Below are 21,150 nucleotides of genomic sequence, written 5' to 3' on the forward strand. Positions count from 1 at the left end.
CCAATTGGTACTGTTGAAGATTGTGCCCTGTAAACAGAAGTTTTTCTGGTGTCTGATCATGTACGTCCATGTGGTTCACTGAATGATCCGACACGAGTGCGTGTGGATATATATATATATATATATACACACATTTTTATTTTATTTATTTTTTGTTGTTGTTTTGTACAGAGAATTGTTGTTATAGTTATTATTCCCTTTGAGAATGATTTTCACATTTTTACTAGTAGCTATGGTATACACATCGCTTTGGAGTAAATTTCATACCTTGGTTGTCCAAAAGCTTTGAATGATATTGATTAAAAATCACACAAAACAACTTTGTATGAGTGATTGAGTGATTGATATGTTGTGGACCATTGATTTAAGAATAATAAATATCTGTTGATTTCGAACTGAATATAGACTATCTTTCCAATGTTGTTTTCTTTCTACCCATTCAATAGTTCTTCTGTAGTAATCTTCTTCAAATTTGATGGGAAATCACTGAAAAATTAACCGGATAATAGAATTAGGAAGAATGAAAGTGAAACAAAGGGCGAGTGTTATTATTTCGTCTTTGATTAATATCAAAACTTCTTGATACAGTGTGGATATACACATTCATACCAAGAATGCTATCATTATGAAAGAACAAATATTACAGTCGGAATAAGAAAATATCATAAAATGTAAAGTGTACAAAAAACCAAAAAAGAAAAAAAGACACAAAAAAGTAGAACTTACATTCCAAAGATGTGGTGAGTACCCAATAAAGATAAGGCATGAAAGAGAACTTTTGGATGCAAGTAATTGGGTTATCAGAAAAAACATTTTGATTTAAGGCATGATGGGACTTTGGGGGCAATCATAAAATATATATATATATATATATATATATATTTATATACTACTACATGTTTCTATCCAATTTGTTGTATTGCACAAGCATCCTTCACACACATCTAAGTAAAAGAATCCCCTGCAAAGGGAGTAGATTCTCCAATTGAATAGGTATTATCTCGTTGCATGCCTACAAAGTTATGAAAGATAAAATAGAAATATCTACTTCAAGTACAAGCTCTAAAGGCTACTTGGAGAGCCTTTCTATTATTGAAGAAATAGTGTTTTGAAGTTACAATACGTAGCATTTGCAGATTGCACATAAAAAGAATATGAAGTAAGATAACTCTTATTTCTAATACTTGTTACTTATAGGTGGTGGTTGCTACCTTAATAGACAACTTCTATCCTTTGATGAACATATCTATGTAAGATTCTATGAAGATTATTTATTTATATCTTATTTATTATAAAGATATACTTTTAATATATTTTTTATATTCCTAAGTCCTTTGTTCATTTAATTATCTTGTTTCTTGATCTTACCACATATCAAGAGCCAATCCTTTGACCATTAGCAATTTATATAAGGTACTAATTTTTACAAAATAATTTATAATCTACTTTTATTTTTATTTATTTACTTTAATATTTTCACTTTGTTATTCATTAAAGGCTTTCAATTCTAATATCTTTGTCAATATGTGATGTCTATTAATTACTAATATTTTTTATCAATAAATCAATAAGCATGTTTTTTATTGTATAATACTTCATATCAATCACTTCTATTTTAATCTTTTTTCTTATGAAGTGATATTGAATGTCAATGTGCTTGGTCATTGAATGATACTTTAGATTCTTTATAAAAATAAGACATACTTGATTGTCATACTTTATTGGAGTTTCTTCCAATTATACTATTCCAATATTCTCCAAAAGTTGTCTTAGTCATATCACCTCTATTGCACCATAGCTTGCTACTATATACTTTACTTCTATTGTAGACCTTGTGATTGTTGTTTGTCACTTGGAATTCCATAAAGTAGCTCCTACTCCAACAATGAATACACACCACATTATTGATCTTCATCATTTTTATCTTTAGTCTAATCTCTTATACAAGTTTTATAATTGTGCCAATTATTGCATACATAAGTGAGCCCACTATTGCCTTATATAGAACATCTTACATTTCATCTTCAACTTTAGCAAACTTCTCTATAAGTTTCATCAACTTCAAATTAGTTTCCAAAGGTATTTTGATATGCTTACACTCTTCCATATTGAATTGTTTCAATACATCTTTAATGTACTTATTTTGGCTCATTGTAATAGTCTTTTTAGTACGATCTCTTACAAATCCTATTTCAAACAATAAAAAAGCTCTTTCAAATCATTCATGTCATATTCCTTTTTTACTTTTTCTTTCAATCAATCTATCATCTTTAAGGTATTGGTTAAAATGATGAAATTATCAACATAGATGATAACAATCAATAAAAACTTATTTGATTGCATCATATATATGAAATGATTAATATTACTTCTTAAAAATCCTTCATTCATAAAAAATATGTTGATACATTGGTACCATATCTTTGATAATTGCTTAAGCTTATATAAGGATTTTTTTTAAACTTACAAACAAGATGTTTGCTTTCTTCAACAAATCTTTGAAGTTGATCTATGTAGATGTCTTCTTCAAAATTTCTATTTAATAAAGTTGTCTTTACATCCATTTAATGCATCTCCAAGTTCATTATTGCCTTAATTGCTACAATGGTTCTAATAGTCATGAATTTTGCCATGGAAGCAAATGACTCATTGAAATCAATATCAACAACTTGTAAGTATTATTTGGCAATAAATCTAACTTTATATCTCATAACATTGTCCATTGTATCCCTCTTGATTCTAAACACTCACTTATAACCAATTAAAGATTGATTTGATAGAAGTTGAATCAATTTTGATGTTCTATTGTTTAAAAGTGATTTGCACTATTTTTTTTATGGTCTTCTCTTACTTCATAGCACATATAGACATCATTGCATCATATAAAATTACTAAATTAATAATAAGTAAAACATTAGCATATTTTTTTCTTACTTGAAGAAAAATGTGGTTCTTCCACTATTTATTAAGTATATATATATATTTGTTGAAGATTCATCTTTATGCACTCCAAGGTCTCTTACAACCTTTTTTTTTCTTAAAACTTGTTTTTTCACATTCAAAGGTAGATACTCCATATCATCATCATCTTCATTATTTTTATTGCTAGTTCTAGGAATTGTAGACATACTTTAGTCTACCTTCTTTGGCTCTTCATTTCAATTTGTATTTCTACCATTTTCATTGTCATCATCTTCTTTTTCTTCTTTCTTTATTGAAATTAAAGAGGTATTCACAAACGTACTATTACTCCTACTTAGATAGATCTCTAAGTATTCACAAAGACTTTTATGTTCAAAAAACTCTACATCACAATTCTTAATATTCTTTTTGGTTTCTAAATATAATAGCCTATATGCCTTAATATCATTACAATATTCAACAAATACATATTTTGTACTTTTTTCATCAAGTTTGGACTTCATAAAATTTGATACCTCTATATAAGCAATACATTTAAAAATCCTCATGTATAAAATACAAGATTTTTTGCCATTCCAAGCTCTCTGTGGAATAATTGATTTTAATATAGTTGTAAGGTACTTATTTCTTATATATACTATATTTAACATGGCTTCTACTTAGTATTCATACCTAAGATTTTGTATGGAAATTATACCCCTTATTATTTCTATAATAGTGTGTTTTATTTTTTCAACAACTCAATTTTGTTGTAGAATGTAAGAAGTAGATGTTTGTCTTGCAATACCTTGAATCTTCAAGAATTCCTCAAAATGCTTTGACATATATTCATTTCTATTTTTTGTGTGCAATACTTTGATCTTGCTTTCACATTGTTTTTCCACAAGTGTCTTAAACTCTTTAAAATTTAAAAGACATTCACTCTTGGCTTTAAGGATGTAAATCCATACTTTTCTTAAAAAATATTATTATTGTCAATTGGCTTGTCAACAATTGCTAGTTGATTTACAAGTACTTTTATTTTGTTCACATACGCCATGAAGATATTTCTTTCTTCTATCTTTATTGTTAAGAACTTCTTCCTTGTTAATAAGGTTTGTATTCTTGTAGATATTATAAAAAATCTTCTAAGCTTCTATTAATCTATTATAAGAAATTATATGTGAAAATTTTTTATCATCAAAATTTGTTTCAATAAATCCAAAAGCCTTCTTTTCACAATATTTGTACTCCTTCTTCACCTTGACATCAATATTGTATCTTTAAGGCTCTTTACTTTCATCAATAATATTCCAAAGATTTAATGAAACCCACAATAACTCTATTTTTTTCATTCAATAATAAAAGTTGTTACCTCTAAACTTCTCAATCACTCTCAAGCACTCTCAAGCACTTACCTTTATTTAAAGCGATGTCTCAAAAATATACATACATACTTTAATAAATACCTATGTGATTAGATAGAAATAAGTAAAAATAAATAAAAATAGATTAATTTTATAATACATTCTAGAAAAGCTTCACAGAAGCTTTATAAACATTATTTTGATTTTAAATGTGTTTGTAGAAATCTCAAGTATTTTCAATGTGAATCATGGAAGTATTATTTCTATGCATATGGAAGAAGTTCAGAGTCTACAAAAAGAAGTTTTCAAATTGAAGGAAGTAAGTAGATTGACCGCACAACCAAATTTAAGGAGTTTTGCTTCTATAAGTATGACATGGATAAGAATTATTATGCTTGAAAAGTTTGATGGAACCAAATCAAAAATTTGAAAATTTCTACAACAAGTCAAGCTCTATCTAATGTTACATCTTTTTCAATATCCTAATGGATTTACTCAAGTCAGATTTATAGATACACTTCTATTAGAAAGTGTTCTCTTTGGTTTATATCTTTAATGAAAAATGATTCACGACTCTTTTATAATTTGAATTCATCCCTAAAAGTGTTTACGGCCACATTTGGAGAAAGTGATTGAAAAAGAATAGCAAAGATCAAGCTCTTAAATTTACGGTAAAGATCATGGTCAGCCACTATATATATTGTTGAATTCTAAAACCTTACTTGTAATGTAGATTGGAATGACAAAGTCTTTATCAATCAATTTTGATATAGATTAAAGGATAATGCCAAAGTTTTGTTATTGATAATATAAAAGGTAGAATCTTTAAAACAATTTATTATTTAAGCCATTGCATGTGATAATTCATTATTTGAAAGATATTAAGAATAAAGACTTGGCTAGAAAAGAACAAGTCAAATAATGATGGCTACTTCCAAATTTTTAGAAACTTATTCATCAAGGCCAAAACCAATATAAATTAATATGATACGTTTTAAATCCCTTACAAAGCAATAAAAGTCTTCAATTTCAAGAAAACTTATGCTTATATTATAAAAAAGCTAAATATACTATTCAACATTGTCTAAAGAAACAACATAATCATAAAATGAGAAGCATGGTTGCTAAAGAAGACAATGTGTTAAAAAACAAGTTTCTCCAACTACAATAGGAAACTTGTAACTAGAATCATGGATAATTCCTATTAAAGGTCATATTCTCTTCTGAGATTTTTCACCTTATTTTAGAATAGAAATTTATTTAGAATAAAAAAATCACAAAGTTTTAGTATTTTTAGATTTAAGAGCCTTAGCATGTTTTATATACAAAGATTTTATCAAAAAACAAGAGCTATCGTTAGTGAAGAAAACTAAACTTATACATGTAGAAGTCATAGATGGTTGTTTGTTATGTTCTAAAGTTGTTAAGCATGAAATTGTTTCTTTAGATGTAGCAATTAAAGATCATAATAGCATAGTTATATTTAATACAATAATATCTCTATTCAATCCAATTATTTTAGGATTATCTTGGTTAAAAAAGTATAATCCTCAGATAGATTGGATTTCTAGTAATCTTAATTTTTTTGATAATTTAATTTAAAATTCTATTAGTTAAATAAAATATATAAGTCTATTACATCCAAACTCTTATTGGCAAGTGCAAGAGCTTTCATGCATGCTACAAAAAAAGATTATCTTTTGCTATATATACCATGTCCATTTTTTTATAGTAAAAAGATGTTAAGTAATAATCTTAAGTAGTATAAAGATTTTTAGGATATTTTTAAAAATAAAAATAAAAATATTCTTCTAAAATATCATTCTTATGATTATTCCATTAATCTTCATGAAAGAGCTCAACTACCATTTAGACCAATCTATAGCCTATCACAAAACGAATTGGCTACACTAAAGGGGTATATTGATAACAACTTGGATAAGAATTTCATATGCCATTTTAAATCTCTAGTTGAGGCTCCTATCTTATTTGTGAAGAAAAAAGACAAATCTGTACGGATGTATGTAGAATATTGAGGATTCAACAAGATCACTATTAAAAATAGGTATCCTCTATCTTTGTTTTAAAGACTTTTTAATCAACTCAATCAAGCAAAGATCTATATAAAAATAGATCTATAAGGAGCATATAATCTGGTATGCATTAAAGAAGGAGATAAATAGAAAATTGCATTTTGAATCAAGTATGGATATTTTGAATATAATGTCATGCCTTTTGGACTCACAAATGCACCAATTGCATTTCAACATCTAATGAATGATGTCTTTTGTGAATTTCTTGATACTTTGGTTATTTATTATTTGAACGACATCTTAATCTATTCTAAGAATATAAAAGAGTATAGAGTTCATATTCATTGTGTATTACAAAAATTTAAAGATGCAAGATTATATACTAAGTTAAAAAAATGTATATTCCTCACTACTCAAGTTGACTTCTTAGGATATATTATTTTCAACAAAATTCTAATAATACATCCAAAAAAGGTCCAAACTATCACGGATTGAAAGATTATAAAAATAATAAGAAACATGTAATGATTTTTAGGCTTTATTAATTACTATTGGATTTTCATTAAGAATTTTTTTTAAATTGCAGCTCTACGTACAAGTTTGACTTGTAAAGACAAATTTGAGTAGAAAAAAGAAACCAAAACATAGTTTGATGCTTAAAAAAATGAATTTATTTCTACATCAATCTTATATTGTGTTAACTTCTCTAAAGATTTTTTTATGAAAAAAAATGGATAAGACTTTGCCTTGGGTGCAATATTATCAGAAATGGGAGCAAATAACAAACTTCATCAAGTAGCTTTCTATTCCAAAACATTTCAAAAACCAAGATTAGTTTTGAGATCTACAACAAAGAGCTCTTTGCAATTGTAGATTTATTTTTAAAATGGCATTATTATTTAGAAGGCACCTCAAGTCTAATGACTTTGTATATAAATCACAAGAATCCTAAGTATTTCATATTGGCATATATTTTGAATTGTTGCCAAGTTTGTTCGAGCATGTCTTTATCAAGATTTGATTTCAAGAACATTTATCAATCTAAAAAATAATAAGGTTTGTTGGACACCCTTTCTAGATATTCTTATCTTATACTAATAGAAAGAGATGCATCTTTTAATCAACAAAGAACAATTCTATTAAAATCAAAGTATTTTCACCTTTGAGTAATAAAATCAACATTCATTGTTGATTCAATATTTGTCAAGTAAATTCAATGAAATATATCCTCTAATCTTCTTGTCCATGATATCAAGAATAATTCTTCTAAATCTCATGATACTTCGAAGTTCAAGTTTAAAAACAATCTACTCTATTTCAGGGGACAATTATGTATTCTAAAAGATGGGGCATGATTACATATTTTTCAAACTCGTAATGACTTTTTAGCAACCAGACATTTTAGATATAATAAGATTTTGGAGCCAATATCAAGATATTTATAGTGACTTTAAATGTAGAAGGCAATCAATGACTTTGTACAATCATGTGATAATTGTTCAAAATCCAAAACTCCTTGCCAATGACCTTATGGACTTCTTTAGCGATTATCTATTCTAGAACAATCATGGTCTTTTGTTTCTATAGATTTTACCATGGAACTTTCAATCTCAGGCTTATATGACTCTATATTTGTGGTAGTAGACTATTTTATTAAGATGATATATTTTGTTTTATATGCAAATTGTATCGCAGGTGAAGAAACAACTAATTTTTTTTTAATAACATCTATTGCTATCACGGATCGCTTAAAGATATTATATCGGATAAGAGGAATCAATTTATATCAAGATTTTAAAGAACCTTTTTTAAGATTTTAAAGGTAGATATAAAGCTTTCTTTGGCTTTTTATCTTCAAACTGATATGCAAATAGAATGGATGAATTAAGTTTTAGACAATACTTGAGGTGTACCATTAACTATTATTAAGATAATTTGATAATTCTTTTATCATTGATAGAGTTTGCATACAATAATTTGGTATATTCTTTCACTTAACAAACATATTTCTTTACCAATTATGATTATCATCTAAGACTTGATACTTTTGACTTTTCAAAAGTTGATAATCTTGTAGCAAAAGATTTAACAAATCATTTGTTAAAGCTACATGCAACAATGAAGGTGTACTTAAAAGGAGTTCAAGAATAAAAAATGATTAATAAAGATGCCTATTGCAAGGAAAAACTAAAATTCAATATAGGTGATAAAGTATGATTACTTTGTTGTAATATCAAGACTACTTGTCATTGTGACAAGTTGGACTATTATAGGCTTGGATCTTTTCTTATTAGTGAATAATTCAATCTTGTTGCTTATTGATTTTATCTATTGGAGTCTATAAAGATCCATCTCATATTTTAGATGTCTTTTTTTAAACCATATAAGATAGTGAATATTTCAAAAATAAGATAAATGTCACTTCTTTTTATAAAAGTAGATAATAATCAAGAATTTGAGGTAGAAGAAGTCTTAGATACAAGGTGGCACCAAAATAGGTTAGAATATCTTAATCATTGGCATAGATATGATATTAGTGAATGCATATAGAATCGAGCAAAGAATCTTACAAATACAATAAAGAAAGTTGAAGCTTTTTATTGACAACATCTATAAAAACCAAGATGAAGACTAGCAAATATTTGTTATATAAGAAACAAGATTCAAGAAAGTTATAAAGACCTCAACAATGATCAAATAACATGGTGGTCTTTTCATCTTGATATGGAATACTATTGACGATTGAGAGGATCTATCAAACATCTTCAAAGAAAACAAAGATCAAAATATATGGCAAATATAATTCATTGCATCTTGGATTTCATCAGTACCTGATGAATACTCCTTGTCGAACTCGTTCCTTGAAGAGAAGATAATGTCACGGATATATATACGTACTCTAATAAATATCTATATGATTAAATAGAAGTAAGTATAAGTAGATAAAAATAGATTAATTTCATATTATCTTTTAGAAAAGCTTCCTAGAAGCTTTATAGATGATGCTTTGATTTTACATGTATTTATAATTGATTTGTAGGTTAGAAATTTAGTCAACAAATTAACCATGTTAGCAGCTTGTAGAACAAGTTAACTATATAGTATACATAGAGAAAACTTGCTTTATAAGTTAAAATATGTATCTTATAAAGTCAACAAGTTTTGGAGGACCTATAAGATATTGCTACATAGCTCCTAGTTAACAGTATATATGGTGGCAAGAGTGAAGCCTTCTTTATTCTTATCAACACCTTTACAGTCCTTTGTCTTGTTTTAAGACATTCTAGACTTCTTATTTTAGGCAATAACCATTCTAGTTCAATATTATATCAGCTTTAAATGACTTTCTAGTTCTTTTCAGTGACAGAAGAGTATATCAAGGATTTCTTTCTTTGAGATTTATGTCTTTGATATCATACCTAAGAAAAAATATATTAAAAATAAAATAAAATTGAGATATAGCTTTCAAAATCAAGATAAAGATTTTATAGCCTTAAAAACATAGAGTACCTTATTTGTAATTAAATTAGTAATTTTATTCTTTAATCACTCTCAACTATATTTATAAGACTTCTTACAAGTCTTATACTCTATTTAAACCTCCTTTATAAGCTTTGCCACTCTTTAATTACATCTAGTTTCAAAAAATACTTCTTCTTAATATAAAAAGATCTTTTAAGAACTTTAGTACATAAAAGCACAATGTTAGTGCATCAATAATGTAACTCAACAAAAAAAATACAATATTAATATTCTAAAACATCATTCTAAGGTTTCTAACAACCTCCCATATCATGTATGTATTTAACAATAAGTAAGAAAAAACCTATATTAACAACTAGATGTAAAAAGTGATGTTAAAAGATATCAAATATTAATATCAACAACAACCATAAGATCTATTACTCACAACAAGAAAGTCTTCAAAGAAATTCAAAATTCACAAGTAAAGGTGAATGTGTCTATAACCTATTGAAGAAAGAGAACTTTGAAGTCATAACACATAGCTTCTACAAGGTGCATATAAAGAAAGTATATAATAAGTTAACTCTTACTTCCAATATTTGTTACTTATATGTGATATTTAATGCCTTAATGAATAATTTCTATCTTTTGATGAATACATCCATTCAAGATTCTACCAAGACTATCTAGTGGTATCGTATCTATCATAAGAATATGCCTTTAGTAGATCTTTTATACTCCTAAGATCATTTGTCTATTCATCTACCTTGTCTCTTAGTCTTACTACATTCCAAAAGCCAATTTTTTGATCATTAGCAACTGACCTAAAATAATATCTTCTATAAAGTAAGTTATTATACTTTTACTTTTATTTACTTATTTTAACATCCATGGATCACAATCAAATACTACAAATTGAGGAACATCATCAAATTCGCTCACTTGAGCTAGACAATTCCATTGTGAAATTAGTGCCTCCATCCCATCTTCATCAATAGATGTCATTATACTTTCTGATTGCGATAAGGGATCCACTAATTGTGGATGCCAATTTTTGATCAAACTCACTATTATACCAAAATAGTTAAAATTGAAGATCCTTCACAATGTGAGTTTGATGTTGACATGAAGTTGGGTAGATTGAAACAAAAATAAAAATAAAAATGTAAGGAACGACGTTGAATCTGCCCAATTCCCAAAACCAAATCATGTCGATGACACTTTACTACACACGGGAGGGATTTTTGGGAAATGTGAAAGGAAGAGCAGAAGTTTTGTTATTCTCAAAAAAGTCTGAGTGGGCCCCTTCTTCAAGATAAATTGGTAAACACCCTGCGACGCTGGAAGTGTGAATATTGCCAAGTGGACAGTTAGTGATATGGGCCCTTAGTTTCAGACCCAGGCAGAGACCGAATACACCAAAGCGGACAGACGTCCGCCATATTTATCCCACGATCGCCGAGCTTTTCAGTTTCCGCTGTTTCTTTCTTTACTCTGCCGGGGCGTGTGCTTTTATTATTATTTTTATTTTCCCCTTCCACCATGACCTGCTTGCCTTCATCGTGCGATTTGCTGCTCGTGATATTAGCAAATCCGAAGCCCCCACCACTTTCGTTGTGGCCTTTGTCTTAAGTTTTCCTTCTCTGCCCTTGAACTCCCTTCCTTGCAGCTCCATCACTTCGGTCAAACCTGGTTGCGGCGCGCTGGTCTACTCCGTTCGTTCCGCTACTCTCTCACTCCACAATGCGCGACATTGCTATTTCGGTCTCCTTCTCTCTCTCTCTTTTGTGTGGAGTTAGCGGATGTAGCCAGCCAGAGAGGTGGAAGTATGTAAGCGTGGCAAATGATGAATGCGGGAGGGTAGTCTTTGTGTAAGGTAACGCAACGCTCGTCTTCGAGCCCCACAGGCGGGGTTTATGGATGTGTAGGGGTTTATGATCTTATTGTGTTGACGGATCTTGTTTTTCGGATCTTTGGGGTTTAATGTGGCAGGTGGAGGAGGACGTGATGCCGATAGAGTGGTGCTGTACTAGGATGGGGTTGGTGCTTCGATTGGTTGAACTTGCCGTTGGTTTTTTGGTGTTTCTTCACTAGATTTGGATGAGGGGTGCACAGGTTTGTAATTGTGCGCCGCGAGTGTGGCGTATAATCCAAGACGTGGGTCGAGATGTTCGAGGTTCTTTGTAGAGGATGTGATGGGTCTGTGTTCGGACTGGATCATTGTTTACGCTGAGGTATCCGAATTGATGAAGAGAATACTTTGTGCCGGTTGATCGCACTTCACGAAATTAGACTGGGTGCTGATTAACTTGACAATGTGAATAAGTGGTTAATCTACCCGCTGATTTTCTACAGTCCCTGTGTCGAAAGCTGCTCGCCTGCCGAGAGTAAGCAGTGATAGAGTATACCGAGGTCACTTAATGTTTTGGTGATGGGGTGTGGGTGCGGAAAAGTGTTTACCTTGAAGAATGCAGTGATGTTGTTGGTAGATTACGAATTGAGTGACTCGTTAAGATCGCCGAACTAAGTCTCCGAAGCCTTGCATCATTCAATTCTACGATGCTGAGCTGTACGTTTCGCGGGCTCTTTCCTCCGTTTCTACAAGCTCCTCAGTCGAACTTGACAGGTTGAAGCATTGCAGTGTTCAAGAGATGTTCGTCCAGAGCAGGCTCTCGAGATTGGGTATGCTTTCTGGAATTACGATTCATTAGAATAGTGTGATATATTAATTTTTTGCAACGATCATTCGAGCTAGTTAGAGAAAGACCTTGCCACATTGTTAGTCTATGTCTCATAGCCCTGTTGACCTGGGATTATTTTATAAGCATGCGATTTATCAAATTTTCCCTCTGAGTGTATGTCTTCTGTTCTTGATTGAATGTTTTGAAGTGCCCTTGCAGATGCGCGAATTTGGACTCCGTGTCGATCATTGCGTAGTATCACAAAGTACAGATTGCAAAGTTACTTGGTCATGGGACGGTTGTAGGAAATTTAAATTTCTGACCAGCTTTCTTAGCTGCCAGGATAAGCGAATGATAATTTCCAGGACTAAACCAGCTTTTGCTAGGATCTACTAGAGGGCTATGACAGGGATCCTTCAGATATTCGACCGTTATAAGACGAAGCCGTACGCTAAGAATGAAAGCAGAAGGAGCAAAACCGGTGGGCCTTCAATTCATGAATTGCCAATCTTTGGATTCCGGGAAACTATGTCAAGTGCTATGCTGGAGCACACCGTAGCCATTTCAACTCTTTGAACTGAATTTATGTCTTCGCAATGGTGGTCACATTACATTTTAAAATCTAAAGATCCTTTTTCTCAATCTATTTGTTGGTCAGTCAAATTGAGTTTGTCTATTTTGAACTGCAGGGGAGTCCGTGATTAAAACAGTGCCAAAACACTACTTGGCAAGTTCTCCTACATTTTCCAGCTTTCATTTAGTGCAGAAGATTTTGCTTCGTAGAAATGTGTTTAAACCTCGTGATACCGACTGTTTAATCGCTACATTTACGATTACACTGCTTCTCGGTCTTTTAAGCGTTGATACATACGAACGCATGCAGGTTGAGGGAGATGCTGTGGTAAGAAGAGCACCTTCTGATCAGGCATGGTCAGAAGTTTCACGGGACTCTCATTGGTCCTCCTCTGCCGACATCACCGAGGTCATGGTTAAGACTTCGGCGTCCTCAAACGGACCTTATAACGTGCAGAAATCTGATCCAACTGCTCGTCCATCTATTGACTTTCCAAAGCCAAGATTCTCCACTCAAATTCCCTGCCCACCTGGTGCCATGCAGGATGACGGTTTTGGTTTCAAGGAATCGTCTAAAAACCCCGAGAGCTACACATCCGACGCTGGAGTGCTGAAGTTCTCTATGCCGTCCAGTAGCTCTGTGAGTCACAGAAGCAAAGTTAGACTTAAGCCCCCATCTCGGGACTTGCGGAATGCATCTAAATCCTCAGCTCATTTGGATGCTTTGAGGACGACGATGGAGACGATTGCGCATCTCGATGATGCCAGTGACATTTCTCGCGCGGTTTCGCAGACGTGGGAGCTAGTTCGTCCATCGTTTAATGCCACAGAGCGTCTCCGACATGCGCCTCCTGATACGAGGAGAGACTCGCAACGGTACCATCGCTCTGGTGACGAGCGGGAAGGTGCCAGGTACCATAGGGATGGTCACCATTACCAATCTTCTGGTGATGAGAAGGATAGTCATCAGCGTATGTCAGCGAATGATTCCAAAGAGGCTCAGAAGTACTCCTTAGTTACTGCGGGTTATAGGGAGCAAGTATTTGACGATGTAATGGACCACCATAGACCCGAGTTCCCCTCTGAGGCAAAAGAATTCTTACATTCATGGCATGTTAACGAAGGGTGCAAGGATCAAGCATCAAATCTTGTGAAGGAACCTGTCATATATACGTCTTCTGGTAATGAAATGGATAATCGGGGAACGACCATCTTATTTGGGAGTGGACGGAGAGTTCGAAAGTTGCACGAATACAATGTACGCAGGGATAGTCGTAGACATCGTTCCTCTCCTGACCCAGAAAGTAACAGAAGCTATTGGCCTGTCGATACCAGGGATATCCAGAGACATCAGTCTGCAAGTGACTCTTGCAAGGCATCGACTGGTGACGAGAAATTTGTGCAGAGACCCTTCTCTTCTACTCGAAGACGTCGTTCTCTTACATTAGCTAATGAAAAGGGGCACAAATATTCACCATCAAATGAAAGAGGCGAAGGACGAAGACAACATGCTCACGATGCTGGGAGAGAAAGTCAATGTATGCACTCTTCTGGACACAACAGGGGTGGCCGTAGATCCACGGCTTCGAAGGACACTTGTCGTGACCGTTCTTCCGCGAACAGTTCAGGTTACAAGCATCAGTCTGGAGCAGACCCAAATGAGCACCAAAAGTACCAGTCTGCTGGAGAAGTGAAATCTGGATATAAGAAACATATGCCCACTGCCAGGGGCTCCAATTATCAACCTCGTACTGGTGTATTTACAGGTCGCCGTTACCCGTCCTCAGGTGTTTGTAATGAAGCTCACAGGATATTTGCGTCCGCTAGAGAGAGAGAAGATTTTGAAGGGCACGATCCTTCTGTTCGTACCTTCAACGGTTGGAGGAATGAGTCTTCCGATGAAGACAGGGAGGTGTTTCTGCAGCACATCCACCCTATTGCTCGGGATGACCTTAGAAGTTATTCATCTATTGCAGATGCACACAGGAGGTTATCACTAGGCAATTATGACAGGCATAAGAGATACAGTTCCTCAAATGACGAGAGGCGGCGAGACAGGAGTCGGTCATCTGTCAAACATGGTCGTAAACTTGAGTCTACCCTTGACTCAGGGGGAGCTTCTGGAGAGTATGGACACCTTCGTCCCATTGATAGAGCCGTAGAATGGGTCGCTGGTGAAGCCAATGTTGCTCGTAGTCTCCTGGTACCTGTTGCAATGAAGGAGGTACGTAGAAGAAGCTCTTCTGTAGATTCGAGAGGAGAGCGTCGACATCGAGACTCAAACTCATCTGTAGCATTTCTGGAGCCTGCCAAGTTCCGGTTGTCTGTCGATAATGGGATGTCAAATTCTAAAGACGAAGAATTTTCTTCTGGCTTCAGCAGGGATCTGCCACCCAGGTCTTCTGCTAGGGATCTGCCTCCCAGGTCACCGAGGGATCTAGTCGACAGTAGAGACTTAAGGAGATTGAACGTGCAGGTTAAGGAAAATTCTCATTCGTCTTTTCTTAGAGATAGCTACCATGGGGAGCTCGGTAAGTCTGCAATGTTCCCTGAGCAATCCCAACTATCTTCTGGGAGTGTCACAGGTTCTCACGATTTCAGGGAGATTCTTAGAGCTTTAGACTTTAAGGACTCCCTGTGGGGTGCTGAGAAGTTGCGGGACGTGTCGTCACGGAATTCCACTGATGGTAGAGATCCACCTCGCACATCGAACGTATCTCGGGTTTCTGTTGACAGTCGCCAGTACCAATCAAGTACACCCCGTCTCTCTGTGGACGGTAGGGAGCATTTGCGTGCTAGTAGTCTTCATTCTTCGAGGGCAACTTCAGTGGATGCACAGGTTCAGCACAGAACTAACTCGATGGATAGTAGTGCGTCAGGAGAGTTTAATAGGCGAGGGCCTGGTGTGATTGCTCGGCTGATGGGCGTAGCGGAACTTCCAGTCAAAGGTACTCCACTTTCAGGTTCAGATAAGGCTCAGATTCGGGAAGGAAAGTCTTTGCAGAAGTTGCTTAATAAAACTCCCTCATCCGAAGCCACTTCTCCGCCCACAGATCGGGGCAGATTACAGCTTCATCTCACTGAGGTGGCTCAACAGATGAAGCAAGTCGCAGCTCGACTTCACCAAGACTCACAACTTCGCCAGAAATCTATGCAAGCCTCGCTATGGATACGTCCCAAGAGGAAGTCGAAAACCAAATCGAAGATGCAGTCACGGTCGAGGTCTCCGCCACCCGCCCCTGCTCCAGCACATGAAGCGGACACACAGAGTTTGAACCAGCATCAGGGCAATGGTATCTTTGGACGTCAGGCAGACCCTGGAAGTCCCCTACCCCGGCAACCCATGTCACCTAAACACCACCAAATGGAAGGAATGCCCAAAGTATTCAACAAACGACCTCAGGAATTTCTCTCTGGAGATTTTGACCATAGACTGCATCAGCTCCGCATTAAGAACTCGATTCAGGAGCATAGAACCCTTAAGCAGATTCTGGAAGCCATGCATCTGAAGGGATTGCTTCATCCGCCTCAGAGGAAGCCTCCTAAATCACCTAGGGAAGTACTTCACGGGCAAGGGTATTTAAGAGAGGAAGAACAGCGACCGTTGCAAAATTTTACTTCCTCAAGATTGAGCGAGGTGGCAAGAACAAATCGCAAGGATTTCCAGGAGCAGTTGACTTTCGAAGACCTAATTCGGATCGATTCCCACGGACAGGAAGAACCAACACTTGACAATGATCATTCAGGAGAAGCTTCAATTGTATTGATGAAGCCTGTAAATTACCGTTCCAGCAGGCTTAATACCCTCCCCGCTGCAATTAAAGAAGTTGATTCCAACTCTGAAATATCGGGTCTTGCTGCATTTGAGAAAGATAATATTGAAATCGGTGACAGGTAATTCTTCATGCTGGAAAGTGTGAACCAAAGATTTAATCCCTGGGTCGGAATGCTTGGTTGAGATTCGAAGACGTTTTTATTGCCGTTGTATTTGAGATTATCTATGTAACCCGAACATATCTATTAAGTTCGAGATCTTTAGAATGTACTTATACTATCATCTTGATGTTCCTCCTGGTTTAAATGCATATACTACGAAGTTAAGGCAGTACTTGGCATGTAAATTTCAGAAGTATCAATGTTGTCGCATTGGAGGATGAAATGGATTTTGTTTTCGTTTTTTATTGTCATTTTGGTTCTGTGTTCAAGTAATGATTTTTATCTACAAGATTCGAGATTTCGCCTGATTTGTAACACGTGGGTTGTAGGGGAAGGGGATCAGAGCGGCGGACTGGCAGCAGTGGTAGAGAATCCAGGTCTCATTCTCTTGAGTCTCTTAATCAAAGATCTGCTGATAAGGAGCAGGTTGAAGATCTAAGTTTTGCCAATGTAATGTTCTCTTGGAGAGAACGCATAGCAGCAGATGCAGCTAAAAAAGCAACGATGGAGCTGGCAGAAACTAAATCACAAACTTTCTCTAAGAGTACACCAGGAAAACATCGGTCTCGAGAAGTGAGCCCCTTACAATACGAAACCAGAGATTCAAACTCAATAGAGAAAAGGGCTGGGAGTAGGAGTCCAAAGGTTGAGGGAAGTCTTGAGGAATCTATTTTCACTAATAGACAGGAGTATAATGTAGCGCAGGAGAATGGTGATCACGAAGAAGACAGGTTTAAAATGGTTGGCTGCAGAAAATCTGATCATCAGCTCTCTGCTTCGACTGCTGAAGCATTGGCTGCTATGGATGCCTCCTCTGATAGCGTCCCAGCTCAAGCTTCAGTTCTTCGACACAAGTTGACATCAGGAAAATCGAGTCGCAGAAAGGATAAACTTAAGGCTTTACATCGTGAAGATCTCCATATAAAACCATCCCCGTCGCCTTCCATAAGCAACCTTGAGACTAGCTACATGACAGGAAAGCCTGATCATAGCTCCCATCTTGATCTCAATGTCCCTCAGGTAATTAACCCAATTTCGGATTCGAAAGCTCCAGGAGAATCTTTGGAGACTCCAGAGGTTAATTCAAGAATAATGCCAAAGAAAAGGAAAACTGCAGAGTCTGTAATCGTGATTGTAGAGAAGTCTCAACTTCCTCCAGGTGTTGCTTCGAAATTTGAGGTGAAGGATTCATCTCATGATGAGGGGGATGACAGTACCCTCGTTGAGAAAAGTAAGATGTCTCAAGATGTCTCTTTTGCAGGTCCCGAACCAGAAGACGCAAAAGATGATAAGGTGACTTCAAGAGATCTAGTTCGCCTCTAATGCTGCAAATAAAAGCTTACTGCGACTATTTGTGACTTTGGATTAGAGAGGCATGATTATTATCAGCTTGAATCGTCCTTTCGTTTTAAAGCTTTACTAAAACATAATCACTGAACTTGGGTGCTGGAATTTGTATTGTAGATGGAAGATCCTTTTAGTGATGGGGTAGAAGTGCGTACCCCCGAAGGCTTTTCTTCCGGAAGAGAAAAATGCCTTTCCGGAGATGGCTCTTTTATCCTCCAGGGGACTGACTTTTATCCAAGTCCAGTATCAGTTCTTGATAGTCCAATGTATCAAGAAGAATTTCAGCTGGAGGAGTTGATTGCAAGTCCCGGCTCTGTCAAATCAAGTATGGCCAAACATGCAGGTATGCTTGCTTTTAATCTCCCTCATGCGTTGCGTGTACGATCTTTAGAATTAAAAGCTCTTCAGATATCATCAACTGTCCTTGTGAGAGCTCCATGTTCTTAAAGAACATCCGATGTGCTCAAGAAACTCATTGATGGCACTGGCGAATTCTTTTACTTTGTCCCGAATTAGTGCGCAATACTTACGCAGTTGGTTAATAGTGTGTCGATTTGTTTTTGCAGATGTCGGGGACATCCCCCAATATGATGCAGTAGGAGTAGAATGTGAAAACGAACCAGAGATTCTAACTTCCCGTTCTCGAGCAAGCAAGGAAATATCTGATCCCCTCAGAGACATATACACTAAATTGGCCTCAACTCTTGAATTGAGTGAGAGAGAAATTTGTCGAGGTCAATTAGATGCAGATCCTCAGATTCTATTCGCGGTAGGTACTAATAAGAAAAATGGAAATGCAACCGAGGTAATATCTGGTGATCGAAGCAAGGGAAAACTATTTGTGCAGAGCATATTAATAGAGTCGGGTTTAACCCAGGAAGACTCTCGCTTTACTGAGGGCGCATCCGAAATTATGCATTTTGGGGTATTCACTACTACGGAAGAGAAGTTGCAGACGAAGGAGTTGCAGTCAATAGACAGGGGGGAACTAGAGAAAAGTGAGGAACTCAGATACAAAGAAAGTCTTGATCGTAGATTAATATTCGACTGCATGAATGAGATCTTAGAGAGGAAGATGAAGCCTTACCTCAATCCGCAGCCATGGGGTATCCCTGTTGTACGAAGGAAGCCTAGTGGCCAGCGTCTCATCGATGAAGTCTGGGATGAATTGAAAGACTTGCATTGGCCAACTACTGCTGACTACGACACTCTCTACGCAGTTCTTCAGAAAGATTTTATGCGGAAGGGATTCCAGTGTCTGGAGTTTAGTGTTGAAGTAGTCGACGTGGGGTGTGAGCTCGAGAGAATAGTTCTTCAGGAACTGGTCGAGGAAGTTGTGCAAGATTTAATCTCTTTGGAAACAAAACCTGTGAAAGAACTCTGTGAACAACTACCAGCGTGTCCTTCAACCCTACGAAGCCCCAACGTGCTTGCAGTATGTCCCTCGCCTCTGTCGCCTCCAGACAGTCCCTCTTCTCCTCCAACGCCCTTACGTCCTGCCTCACCTGGAGCTCCATCAGAGGCTCCCTCAGAATTGTCACAAGCTCCATCCGAAGTGTCAGCCGTGTCGCCTGACGACTCCGAACGCAGACGTCGGGAGCTCCTAGACAAGACCAGAAGAGATCTACTTGCCTGGCATGTACAATATCAACAACTGTAGCTTAAGAAAACCGCAGACCAGGGACGGCGAAGTTCTTTGTATTATTCTTCCCACATCAGTCAGCCTCCTTGTATTAGAGTTCAGAACTTCATATAAGTCCGACTCAGCAACAGCCAAAATCTCTCAATTTATCTCTATTCTTTCGTCGGTCTCAAAGGAGTTCGACAGAGGATGTTTTCAATATTTTTGATAGAGATTGTGTAAATCACTTCCGTGTCTCCAAATGCCTTGAGCCGAATGTACTGTCAGCATTCTTACTTACCAACTGCTCCTCATTGTATTGCCGGACCGTTTGATTACCTGCCAAACTGTGCGCATTTTCTTCGGGATTATCCTCGTTCAGCTGGTCCTAAGATCGAAGGACTTACCGATGTATTCCGGAAGGCTTTGATTACAAATAGAAAACCTCTTCAGCGTTACATTCTGCAACAATAGTTCAACTGGAACAAATTCTTTAGAAATTGAATTCAACAACGCTGGAAGTGCATTTGAGATTTCAGAACTAACGTATTGAAAGTAAGCGCCTCGCAGTGTAGTTGGCCCGTCTTCATCAACAGCGTGGTAACTTTAATCTTGAGTCGACCACTTCTCTCACCACCTGAAGAGAAGATGATACGAACTTGTCTGAAGGGGCGCAATGTCTAGACTTGTGCGCCATTCCGCTGGGGCCTTCAGTGTAGATTCGCAGTGCGCTTCCCAGTAGAAGTCAGGTCTGATGCCATCGGACCTTTAGTATCTCATAGTTTGATGAAAGGATAAAAGATAAATTCATGTGGCAAAGCCACAAACATATATACACACCTATGACGGCACTCAGCCATCATAGTAATTATACTAACCTAAATTAGGGGAGTATATATACTCCCCTAATTACTGTGTATACAAGTATTGAATACATATTTTATACTAACACCCTCCTATAAGCTCAAGTCTTTGCTGGAGATGTACTAACCCTTCATTTTATCTATATCTAGACCATTTGATTTATGTACCAATGGTAGTCCAACATTCATTTGATGTGGATTCACAAAGTTGTAAAATAATCCTACTAATAACTCATATCACTAAATCTTCACTATATCATTAAATTTGTATTGTCCAATGATTTAGTCTTTAATTTGGACCATTGAGTCTTTTAATTGTATACCATATTTTTTTTATTGTTGAAGTTGTTATTTATTCTTCTT

The 21,150-nt window shown here is 35.7% G+C and overlaps 1 protein-coding gene across 3 annotated transcripts; it reads left to right on the plus strand.

The window, feature by feature from the left end:
- The first annotated feature begins 11,230 nt into the window (after positions 1-11,230).
- On the plus strand, positions 11,231-20,187 carry LOC112278715 (uncharacterized). Of its 3 annotated transcripts, none has more exons than XM_024512368.3 (8): positions 11,231-11,642; positions 11,759-12,448; positions 12,667-12,928; positions 13,137-13,174; positions 13,331-16,914; positions 17,286-18,249; positions 18,421-18,646; positions 18,870-20,187. In XM_024512368.3, the coding sequence occupies exons 3-8, from the start codon at positions 12,850-12,852 to the stop codon at positions 19,961-19,963; spliced, it is 5,985 nt and encodes a 1,994-aa protein (XP_024368136.1). In that variant the 5' UTR covers positions 11,231-11,642; positions 11,759-12,448; positions 12,667-12,849; the 3' UTR covers positions 19,964-20,187. The 3 variants fall into 3 exon arrangements, with proteins under 3 accessions (XP_024368136.1, XP_073388384.1, XP_024368138.1); XM_073532283.2 differs by having other exon boundaries at positions 11,231-11,481; XM_024512370.3 differs by lacking the exon at positions 11,759-12,448.
- Positions 20,188-21,150: the final 963 nt, after the last annotated feature.

Source organism: Physcomitrium patens, chromosome 2 (genome assembly GCF_059467195.1).
Source record: "Physcomitrium patens ecotype Gransden chromosome 2, ASM5946719v1, whole genome shotgun sequence".
Taxonomy (NCBI): domain Eukaryota; kingdom Viridiplantae; phylum Streptophyta; class Bryopsida; order Funariales; family Funariaceae; genus Physcomitrium; species Physcomitrium patens.